This window comes from Dryobates pubescens, chromosome 30 (genome assembly GCF_014839835.1).
Source record: "Dryobates pubescens isolate bDryPub1 chromosome 30, bDryPub1.pri, whole genome shotgun sequence".
Classification (NCBI taxonomy): domain Eukaryota; kingdom Metazoa; phylum Chordata; class Aves; order Piciformes; family Picidae; genus Dryobates; species Dryobates pubescens.
The window spans coordinates 3,198,832-3,211,116 of NC_071641.1; the positions used below are offsets into that span (position 1 = coordinate 3,198,832).

Below are 12,285 nucleotides of genomic sequence, written 5' to 3' on the forward strand. Positions count from 1 at the left end.
ATTTGGGGAGGACCTGTGGTAGCAGCAATTGTAAAACTTTTTTTTTTTTTTGCAAAAGATTTTACAATTTAATTTCTATGTATTAGATGATAGCATATCAAAACAGATTACAAAAAATGAGGGCTTTGTACCTCTAAGGCAGCTTTGATATCAGCCCACTGGGATCTACTGAAGGAGACAGGCTGACATTTGCTATGTCATGTTTCTTTGCTGCAGCTTTTTCTCTTGTCACTGTGTCTTTTTTTTTTTTCTTCTTCCTTTTCCAGCAAATTTTGGCTTTGGAATCCAAAAAATAATTAAGCCTTGAGCCAAAGCATCACATAACATCAACAGAATCATAGTACTTCTGTGTAAGAAAATATAAATCAGGAGTGCATCCTGCCATCAAAGTATCAATCAGTTATTAGTTTCAAGTAATAAACATCACTTGAAAATGTAAATGTTAAAAAAAATTCCCATTGTTAAAGCAGTTAATTTGATTAAACATACAAAAAAACACAACCAACTTTCATAGTTTGCTTCTGTTGGGTTTTTGTTTGTTTGTTTTGTTTTTAAATTGTTTTGTGGTTTTTTGAGAGAGGACACAAACTAGCCAGAAAGAGTCAGTAACATTATCTTAACCTGAATTTGCAGGACAATTCTAAATGTGTTTGCTGGTGAAGGGTTTGGTCTTCTAGTGAAGATCTGGCAAAGGGCTTCTGAGGAGTGGCTGGTAGAACTGGGGTTGTTTAGTCTGGAGAAAAGGAGGCTGAGGGTAGATCTTGCTCTCTGCAACTACCTGAAAGGAGGTTGGAGTGAGGTGCAGGTCGGTCCCTTCTCCCTAGTAACACAGGGCCTCCATAAAGTTCAGGACCTAGCACTTAGCCTTGATGGATCTCATTGACCCAGCCTTTCCAGGTCCCTCTGTAGAGCTTTCCCACCCTCAAGCAGATCAACACTCCTCACAACTTAGTGTCATCTACAAATTTACTTAGGGTGCACTCACTCACTTTGTTTAGATCATTGATACAGCTATTAATCAGAACTGGCCTCAGTAGTGAGCCCTGGGGAGCACCACTTGTGACCAGCCATGTACTTTTTTTATCCCTTCAGCTGTGCATTTTTCAGAGGAAATTACAAAAATGTAGAAAGTACAGAACTTGTGCAAAGGAGTAAACAGCACATATCACCTCTGGAAAATGCAGGAATAAAGGCTGCCATGGTCATTCTCTGAAGTGTGGAATTTGGGGCTCATGGAGCTATAGCTGTGCTGCCCTGTGAGGGGATTTCAGCAGCCAAGCATCCGTCCTGACTCCCAGGAAAACTGCCATCATGTGCCTGCAAAAATATTCTAAATTCCTCTGAAATGCAGTGGTTTCAACAAAACAAAGAAATGATCCTCAAGCAAGAATGGTCTTGCTTGCTTCTGGGTTCTGCAAGGCCTGAAAGAAAGGATTTATTTGCTCAAAACCAGACAGATTAATTCATAGATCCATAGAATGGTTTGGGTTGAAAGAGACCATAAAGAGCATCTAGTTCCAATCCCCCTGCCATCAACAGGGATGCCTTCCACTTGACCAGGTTGCTCAAGTCCTCCTCCAGCATGGCCTTGAACATCTCCAGGGAGGTGGCATCTATGACTTCCCTGGGCAACCTGTTCCAGTAAGTATCTCACACCTTTATTATTTAGAAAATTTTCCAGTCTAAACCTGTCCTCCTCAAGCTTCAATCCATTCCCCCTCATCCTATCACTATATGCTTGTGGTGCTTTGAGTCTTAACTGGAGTTTTAGAGCTCAGATGATAGTAAACTGAGAATTCCTCCCCTGCCCTCCCCCTACTTTCCCTGATAAGGAAAAGGAGAGAAAGAAAAAGGGGTAGGAGAAAAGAGAAGGAGGTGAATCTTTAAAAAAAAAAAAAAAATAATCTGGAGTCAGTGTGGAAGTGGAAGTAATTTTAAAAAAATACGTGTGTGTATATGTATATATTGGTATTGGGGTGCAGGAGGGTTACAAGGGTGAGGGATAAGGATAAATAGGAAAACATACAAAGTCAAGCCTGGATGGCCTTGTATTTCCTTGGATGTAAGTGGATTTAGTCCTTTAGGGAGCATGGGAGCAGCATCGAGAGGCCAGGCCTGACCATGTGGAAGAATCAGGAAAAAAACCCTGCAGCTGTTGTCCTTTCCAGCAGGCCAGGCAGAAGAAAAAGAAAGGGTACCACTGTCTTCCTTTTTACAGGCTTGCTGGACAGGAAGGGGGAGTGGAATAGATCACCTTCGACCCAGAGGAACTCCCCTCCTGGGAGAGGAAAACCAAGTCCCTCTCTGTTCACCTGGATGAGGTTTCTTTTATCCTCTGGGAGGGCATAGCGAGGCTCACTTAGCCGTCCACCCAGGATGGGTGTAACCTGGTGCAACGTCCTTCAAAAAGTTCTTTCCCAGCTTTCTTGTAGGCCCCTTTGAGGTACTGGAAAGCCACTATAAGGTCTTCCCAGAGCTTGCTTTTTTCCAGGCTGAATGGTCCTAGTTCTCACAGCCTGTCCCCATAGGGGAGGTGCTCCAGCCCTCTGATCACCTTGGTGGCCCTCCTCTGGACCCACTCCAACATTTTGATTTCCTTCTTATGCTTGGGGCACCACAACTGGGCACAGTTACATAATAATGTGTAGATATTGCATGTGAATGTAGTTTTTAAAGCTCATACAGACTTTCTGAGATTAGAAAATGAAGATTATGAAATAACTTTCAGATGGAATCTAGTTATTCAATACTCGAGAGAGGATGACCTCAAACCCCTGCTTCATGTAAGCTTGAGAATAGTTTTATATAGGATCAGGTTGTCCTGCTGTAATTCTCTGTCTTCCTTCGATTTTGGCACTTAAGGCACAGAAAATATCCATTTTTCTTCTTCAATTCTTATCAATTTGGAATTTTAAATTGTTCTGGTTGTGCACAGCAGCAACTATTGCCACAGATCTTGTAGCAGGTGCTCTCAGCTAGATGTAGAATTTTATGCAATTTAAAAAAGGAGAGCAGAAGCTTAATGTGTACTCTTTAGTTACCTGTAGATACCTAGAAGTCTCTACATGACAGTAACCAAAACATGAAAAAGAGAAGACATGAAACATTTACATTTCACAGTAATCTGCCCTGCAGGAAAGAAGAAAATCATGACCTACTTGAGGAAGGAGGGTTATTAGAGTCATTCTGCTTATCCAGAAAATACAAAGTGACATGTAAGTAAGCCATACAGTTATAAGAAGGAACAAGTTAAGTCATGCCAGTTGTTAGGAGTAATTCTGCAGCTCTGGCTTAGGCAGAAACATTCATTGAAGTCATTGGGAATATGTATATGAGGGGACTGAGGAACCACATCCCAGTTACTGTGGTTATATAGAGAAAGGGCAGATACAAGGGAATTGCAGCCTTGGCCTCCTAAGTGGGTTTGGCTGCACAAGCTCAGTGTGTGCCCAGAATTAACATGCTGCTCAGGGGAGCTGCTGAAGGCAGCAGTGGCAGGGTTGCAGGACCCCTTCTTGAGTTCAACAGTCATGCGTCTGCTGCAGCAAGTGTCTGAAGCACTTAGCCAATATTTGAGCGTGCAGCACCAGTATTCAGTTATTCCATGGCATGGTGTCCCTGCCTATGGCAGCAGGGGTGGAACTAAATGATCTTTAAGGTCCTTCAAACCCAAACCATTCTGTGATATTTTCTTACTCAGCTCAGAGGAAGAGTTCCTCACCTTAGAGTGAGACCCAGAGCAGTCAGCAAGTTGGATGTGGAGTTCATCCAAGACATGAGGCTCAAGGTACAAGTCCATAATTAGATAAAAATGAATACAAGTCTACAGTGCTGGCAGAAAAATAATCCCACCCCTCTTCCCATCTCTAGTCAAAAGGATATTCATCCCCCTTTCTCCTCTTATTGAAACTCTGCTGCCACTCAGAAAAAAAAAAAATAATGATTCTCTGAGCCAAGGCATTATTTTGAGGCAAACCCAACAGTGCTGACTTGGAGAACTCTGTACAGTCTGACACCTGTCCTGCTGCTTCACACCAAACAGCTTTCTGAGAAGAGCAATATTGGTGTCATGCAGACCACAGGCCAGCCTTGCAGATAGATGTTTGTGTCACCTGAACAAGGACTGACAAGGTAACAGCACTCAGTGATGGGACTCTTGCAGCACTTGTACATGTGAACGAAGGGACACAGGACATGTGACATTCCTGGGTTTGCCTGCTGTGTCTGGTATAATAGCAAACCTACATTGGGGTAATACCTTTCTGTGGCAGATGTTTTCTGTTTGGAAACCTCTCTGGAAAAGCCCCAGGAAGATGAAGGTGCTTTATTGCTATGGTGATAAAATACCGATGAATAGATGGGTGACTTAGATGAGACATTAGGAAGAAATTCTTCCCATGATGGTAGTGAGGCACTGGAACAGGTTGCCCAGAAAAGTTGTGGAGACTCCAATCCTGGAAGTGTTCAAAGCCAAGCTGGATGGGACCTTGAGGAACCTGATCTAGTAGGAGGTGTCCCTGCCCATGGCAGAGGGGGTGAAACTAGATCTTTAAGATCCCTTCCAACCCAAACCATTCAATGATTTTATGACTTCAAGAAGCTTCTACTTATACATGTGGATCTTTAATTTTCATCAATGAGAGCTGAAGTCTGGACAGATATTTAATAGTGCCTTCTATAGAAAATGCCTTTGCAGGGCCTGTGTTTGTGTTCTTCTAGTCATTTACTGACAGTAGAATTCTACATTAAGACATTTCTTGCAGGATGGAAAACTTTAGTCTGTCCTGCAGCACAGCTAGAATGTTTTACAGTGCAGTGAGTCAGAACATAGAAACAACAAGCTAATGCATGCAAAGCATATCTGCCTCTCAGGTTCAGTGAGAGATGTCTCTTTTAGCTCCTATCTTTCAAGATAATTTGACAAAGCATAGCATGACCCCCTCATGATAGTGCTGTTTGATTGGATGGATATTGGTTAACTCAAAGCGCCACGATCAACCCCTAGAGCTGATATTCCTACTGCAATATAAACCCTGAGCTATGGTTAATACTTATCCTCCCTGATTTGTGTGTTGTCTTATTTTACAACAATTTCAATAAGATTCTGTTGGTTAGATGACAGCATGGATAACTGAATTAGGGAATGAAAATAGTTATGGTCTTCTCTTAGGCATTGTTTCCAATGTTTGAACTTATATTGAATTGTTTTTCTTTGCAGTTTTATCTATATCCAGATGCTTCCACAAAGGAGATAAGACATTTTGTTTGTATGTCAAACCCAGATTTAAAGGTAAATTATAAGCTCTCATTTTTATTTTGTAGTTAATTAAACTGAAGAGCTTTTCTACATACATTTCTGGTGGGCATCATATTCTTTGAGCATCACTCTACCAAGAAGACACAAATTGGACAGAGTTTGGGAAAAACAACTTTCAGATGTACCAAAAGGATTAAAAGAGCTCACTAGTGACTAGCTCTAGATTTTGCTCTAGTTCTGACATGCAACTAGTTCTACTTCTGTATGTATAGTCTAGTTTTGACTGTCGTGTACCTGCAGTTCCAGCAGCAGAACAAGCCAAGTGGGAGAACTATGACAGCAAAACTCTAGAGAATCCACAGTATTCTCAGGATTCACAGAATCCTGATCAATGAAATTTTCTAGCATAAAAATCAGAAATGGTGAAATGAAATCCAAATTAAAGCAGAGTCAGATTAAGTCAGTTTGAATTTCAGGCTTTCAAGTGCCTTGTATATGAATTTGCTTCTTCCTAGTACAAATTAATTTTGGTTTGTATCCTTCAGACTCTCCACTTCCTAACTCCAATTCTTCATTCCTGCATTTTATCAGTGATTTCTGGAAAAGACAACAACTTTACCTCCTCTCCATACTCAAAATCTTACCCAGATGGCATCTATAAGTGTCATGAGAGCACACAGAAAATGAACATAAATATGTCTAACTCTGTAATAAGAACAAATATCTTGTCAGTTTGGTTAATCTCAGGATTGAGCACTGAACATCTGGATATACTTTATCTCGGGAGCTGGAAAACTCCTCAAAATCCTTCCATGACACCTTCCCACCAGCCCTGCTGTTCAAGTGTCTGACATTGCTGTGACAAAGGTTGCTAATCTTGCAAATGGTGAGTGCTCGCAGGGCTACTGTCATCTGACACTGAAGAACTTACATAATGCCTCGACCAAGTCTGACTTTAACTTGGCATCATGGCAGTGAAAGATTAGCAAGGTGACCTGTTGCATCATTTGCCACTTGCCATTACTTTGAGACGACATGCTGTTCGTTCCTGAACTTCCCTATTCAGGACTTTAAATTTTTTTTCAGGCTAAGAAGAGATCTTCTCACTCTCTACAGCTCACTGAAAAGACGTTTGACTCAGGGCAGGAGTCTCCCAAGTAACAATCAATAGGACAAGAAGAAACATGTTCAAGTTGTGTTAGGGGAGGTTTAACCTGGAAATTTTTTCCCTGAAAGAGTTGTCGAGCCCTGGAATAGGCTTCCCAGGGAGGTGGTGGAGTTGCTGTCTCTTGAGGGATTTAAAAGGTGTGTAGATGCGGTGCTGAGGGACAGGGTTTGGCGGTGACCTGGCAGTGCTGGGTTAACAGTTGGACTTGATGATGTTGAAGATCTTGTCCAACCAAAACAATTCTATGATTCCACATAGATTTGGTATCTGTGAAAGTATTTGCAGTATGCCAGAGGCTGCTCTGTGGAAAAGAATGAGTCTTGAACACTACTGAAATCCATCTGCAGTACTGTGATGTGCCTAAGCCTCATAAAATGCCTCATTTTTAATTCTATTTTTCATGTGGCATTACACAGAAGATCAAAAATGAGATGATCAGCTTGATGAAGAAGTTGCTTGGCAAATCTTAATCGTTTGAAAAGGAAAGTCTTAAGGGAATTGGAGTTTATTATTTGTGCTACAGTAGTAAGGAAAACTGGTGTTGCTTACAGGCTACATGAACCACAGCCAAAACAGAGCAGCTCCTGTGAATAAACTAGCAAAGATGCCAAATAAGAGGCTAAACCAAACCTGTAACATCCAGCTTGTAACTGAGTTGTGCACATCATTATCTTCCCAGGAACTTTTACTGAGTCCACTGCCAGAAACAGGGCCTGGAACATGAGTTTTCCAAGTCAAGAAAGTGCTGTAAAGATCTGTTCAAGGTGACTTCAGCTGATACAGGCTCATACTGGAAAAGAAAAAATGTGTTCAGCTCCAGTGATGCAAGAACCCTATTATCAATTTTTCTTCAGGAGGATCTCACCCACCAAATATTTTGCTAGACGTCTGGTCTGCCTGTGAGCTGTAAAGCTGCTGAAAACCAGACTTTGATCTCATTCCTAACCAGAGTATGGGACAAAAAGAATGCTTCTCAATCATTCCCCAGTCACCTGAACACTTAGTGGGCTGATGAGGGCATTTAAGAGGTCAGCTGTTGGGTACCTCGACTTTCTGAACATGGTGGTTTGGGATTGTTTGGCCTGGAGGAGAGTCCAGTGGGACCTTATTGTGGCCTTTCAGTACTTAAAAGGGGGCCTATAAGAAACACAGGCACAGACTTTTTAGCTGGGCCTATTGGACAAGGAGTGATGGTTTTAAACTAAAAGCAGAGCTGTCAAACCCCTGGCATTGGCAGGGAAACCCTCCACTCCAGGTTGCTCAAGGCCTTATCCAACATGTCCTTGAACACCTCGAGGGAGGGGGCATCTACAACCTCCTTGGGAAACCTATTCCAGTGTCTCGCCACCATCTTACTGTTACGAATTTCTTTCTAATATCCAGTCTAAATCTGCCCTCTTCAAGTTTCAGTTCATTGCCTCTTGTCCTATCAGTACAAGCCCTTGCAAAAAGTCCCTTCCTGGGTTTCTTGTAGGCCCATTTTAGGTATTAGAAGGCCACTCTAAGGTCTCCCCAGTTTCTTCTTTTCTCCAGGCTGAGCAGCCCCAACTCTTGCAGCCTGTCCCCATAGGGGAGGTGCTCCGGCCCTCTGATTATCTTCATGACCCTCTTCTGGACCCATTTCAACAGTTTGATGTCACTCTTACGCTGGGGGCACCAGAACTGACTGCAGTACTCCAGGTGGTATCTCACAAGAGCAGAGTAGAGGAAGAGATCACCCACCCAAAGAGCTGTCCCCTCAGCAGAGCAGGAGGGGAAGGGTCTGTCTGAAGGGATTGAAGCATTTTACCAGGAGAGCTTTGGTGGCCTGGGATCACTATTGTAAAATCTGCAGTCCTGTTACTATAGATCACCCTTCCAGTACTGCACAGAGGTGCAAGCCATGCAAAGTGGTAACTGTGACCAGTATCATCTCTGAAATAAACTGTAAAACATGTTTGTGATTCTAGGCTATAGAAGTGACTAAATGGAGTGGTGGAGAAAAAGGGCTGGTGTTCAGCATGGGAAGCAAGTATTCAGGTTTCCTATAAAGCTAGCATAGCTTTGCCAAAGGCAGAATTACCAGCAAACACAGAGCCTTGAAAAGGGTCATGAACAGCAAAACCACATTCTAGAGGAGGAAATTTACACTATTTGTGTTACTTTGATTTGTAACATCCTCTAGTTTTTGCTACTTTACACTTCTTGAGGAAAAGAACTACTCAAATGAAGGACACCAGTCAGCTTCTCCAAGACATTTCAGTGCTCTGCAGGTGACCAACCATTTCATGCTCTGGGAACATCTTAGAGTGACAGACAAATGAAATTAAGATGGTTTTGGCATGCATAGTGATGACAATCACAACTGGGAGGCCACAAATAGATCAAGAGGATTTAGGTCCAGTTAGTCCTAACCTGAGGCAGAGAAGTGGTCTAGCCAAGATGACTGGAACACCTTTCTCTTCCTGTGGGGTTTGAGCTCTTAACTGACTTCAGGCAGCCAGCAATGGAGAGATAGATAGTGTGTTAGCAGTGTTCTATCCTGATGGCTTAGACACCTAGGAGTGCTGATTCAGTGGCCAGAAAAAAAAAACAAAACAGGCAGCTCTGGATGTGTGCTGAGTGGCTGTAATGACCCCATCTTTTGTAACTCAGAGTCAAATTAGAGTTAAAAACTTACTTTAATTAACCCGCAGGTAAATATATTCACACAGCAGTTATGAATTCCAAAACCATGACATGAGGTGAACCTCATAGTTTATTAACAGCTGTGTGATTAATTGAGTAGAGACCAAATCCTTTCTCTCCAGCATGGAAAGACAACTGCAGACATCTACACAGGGCACTGCTGAGGTCCGCATACCAGTCCGTGAAGCAAACACTGCTCCATCCGAGTACAAAAAACAATTAAACATGGAATAATTTAAAACCCCTTTTTTATTTAGACAAACACAAGAAGAGCTAGATAGGATTTGCGAGCTAATTTTTTGGTTGGAGAGCCAATGTATGTATTAAAACATTGCAGGAGACCTAGAGGATTCAGCCTTCAACGGCAAGTTGTAGTAATTTGTACAACTGCCTGAGACAGATTGTTTTAAACCAATTACTTCCCGTCCGTGTGGGGACAGATGAGCCCCCAGCTAAAATTCCTTTTCATTCCGGTGCCTTTAAGAATGAAGATGAAATGTGATTTTTCTCCTTTCTAACAAATGCTCCAAAAAGCAGAGCAGAAAAAGCATGTGTTTCTCTGTTATGGAAATAGACCCCGGCACGCTGGAAATTCTGCGTTTTACTTATTTTCAACCACAAATGAATAATGTAATCACTTTCTCTGATTTATGTTTTCTGCCTCACTGGGCACTTAGTGCTGTGTTATTACATGAACAACTGTTCTCTGCAAAAAAGAACCATCTTTAGACATCTCATCCCAAACCTTGAAGTCACAGGGGATGAACTGAAAAGGCAGGCAGAGGCTGTGTGTGTTAGCAGCAACTGGACACCTTCCCACAGACTGGAGAGAGCTTCTGGCCGTTGCCTGAAGACACAGAGCTGCAGTTTCCTACATCACCTCAGACAAAAAAACTCTTCCAGGCAGGGACCAAGGACACAGCTTGCAGTTTTCAGACCAGATGACAGAAACTATGCTAAAATGTGGGTCAAATAGGGGACAACAAAGTCCCACAAGCAAATTGAGCGCCTGGAGAGGTCTCCTCTGATGAGTATCTCTGGGATTTGAAATGGCTGCGTGCACTTTCATCAGCATCAGGAGAACAGCAGTAGTGATGAGAGCCACAGCTCCCAAGCTCTCGAGGTTTAGGACATGTGCTGGCAAGCCAAACAGCAACGAAGACTGTTTTATAAAGGAACTTGTAGAGGAATCTGGAGGGAATTAGTGTCAGGCATGTGTAAAGAGAGTTACTTTTCCTATCTCCAACGCCTGTAATTACATCTCGAATGTGTTAATAAAATCCAGCCGTTACAGCACTTTTTTTCTCTTCGCCAGTACCTTTAACATGCTGCCGTGCCGCCTATTCAAAATCAGCTTTGTGACACCAAATCGCCACGCAGCCACCAGGAGCGAAGCCCTTGCGCCCTGCTCTGTCCCCTCAGAGGTGCGGGGCGTAGAAGGGGCCGAGGTACGCGGGGCCGAGAAAAGGCGCGAAGGGGCTCCCGCCCAGCGGGAAGGGAGCGGAGGGCGCGACGAGGACGTTGGTGGCAGCGTAGGAGGGGAAAGTCTGGAAGGGCAGAGAGCCGGGGCCCGGCGGGCTGGGGCTGCCGCCTCCCGCAGTCGCTGCCACCGCCGTGGAGGATGATGCGGCAGGGGCTGTCCCGTCGGCGCCCGGGTGCTGCTTCTTCCACTTGGTGCGTCGGTTCTGGAACCAGATCTTCACCTGCGTCTCGGTGAGGCTGAGGGAGAGCGCCAGGCTGAGGCGCTCGCAGACCGACAGGTACCGTGTGGCCCGGAACTTGTTTTCCAGGGCTACTAGCTGCTCGTAGGTGAAGGCCGTCCGTGCCCTGCGCGGCTTGCCGCACCCCGCTTCGGCCCGCCGCCGCCGAGTACCCCGCGGTGAGACCGGCTCCTCCGGACCGGGAGGAGCTGCGGCTTGGGTCCTGTCCCTAGCCTCTGTCCCGTCCCCAGGCGGTCCCTCCTCGTCGTGCTCCTGCCCCGCTGCCTCGGCGCCGCTCTCTGATGGGGATTGCGGATCTAGGGGGAGATGGCAGCGGTGTCAGGTCAGGGGATTTGCCGGGGAGCACCCTCGTTCCGCCCCTTGCCTAGTGTCGAGCCGCCTGCCACCCCCAAAAAACCGGCTTCTCTTGATCGACATCCCTCTATCTCTCGGCCAGCACCGAGCCATCCGCCCCCCCTGCAAAATCCTCTTCTCTACCACCCTCCCAAACGTGATAAAATAAGGGTAATCACTAAAATAAAATAGAAGAGGGGGGAAAAAACCCTCCGCTTTCTCTGCTCCGCCATCGCATCTGCTGAGGGGAGAGAGGAGGCGTCGATATGGATTTCTTACCAATTAAAAAAGAAGTTATTAAAGTCCCCTTCTGAAGCGAAATAAATCCCCCTTCCCCTCCTCCCCATCCCCGCGCTAATGGAGTTTCAGATTTGCGAGGGCCGGATCGATAGATGTCATCTATTAAAGGTAAGTTTTAATCGAACAATATTAGGATCAGGCCGGGGGAAGGAGGTTTGAAGTGGGCACCTGCAAGCTGCGGGCAGGAGATAGGCGGGAGTCTGTAATAGGATATCGATCACCGGGAGCTAAGGCATCCTCCGGTGGGGACGGGCTGAGCAATTACCCAGCCCGCCGTCCCGCTGCCGGTCAGGGGCAGCCAGGGGGGCCGGGGCAGCCGACCTCTCCCGCCCCGGGGAAAGACGTTCACGGGGACAGCCGTGCTGGGGGAAAAACACCCGGAGCGCTGCCCGGGGACTTGAGGATGCCCCGCACACCGGGCAGACATAGAGAACTTTCCGCATTATGGAGGTTGAAACACGGCTCCAACCCTCCCATGCTCCCGCGGTGCCCGTTCCATCTTCCAGCGAGAGGCCCGCGCAGGGGCGCACCTCGCCGGAATCGGGGGGCCGGGGCGCGGGGCTGTCCCAGTCTACCGCCGCCTCCACCTGCTCGCCCCGCCAGCGCCGGCCAGAGAAACTCGAGCGCGTTCCTACCATGTGCCTCAAGTTTATTCCTTCCGCTGCCGGGAGCTGCAGCGTCTTTTCCTATTTCAACTCTTCCCAAACTTTTCTCCCGCTCGCCCGAGCGGGGTGCGCTGCCCCAGCTCCCCGGGGTCGGTTCGTGTCTCCTGCTGAATTTCTGGGGATCCAGGATGTCTAAGATGGAGAAGGAGATTTTATGATGGATGGGGGCCGCTT

At 45.5% G+C, this 12,285-nt stretch overlaps 1 protein-coding gene across 1 annotated transcript; it reads right to left on the reverse strand.

Moving 5' to 3' along the window:
- Positions 1–10,510: 10,510 nt before the first annotated feature.
- On the reverse strand, positions 10,511–11,889 carry NKX1-2 (NK1 homeobox 2). The gene is made up of 2 exons (XM_054174606.1): positions 11,712–11,889; positions 10,511–11,109 (listed from the first exon to the last, which is right to left on the reverse strand). The coding sequence occupies exons 1-2, from the start codon at positions 11,887–11,889 to the stop codon at positions 10,511–10,513; spliced, it is 777 nt and encodes a 258-aa protein (XP_054030581.1).
- Between the last annotated feature and the right edge of the window lie 396 nt (positions 11,890–12,285).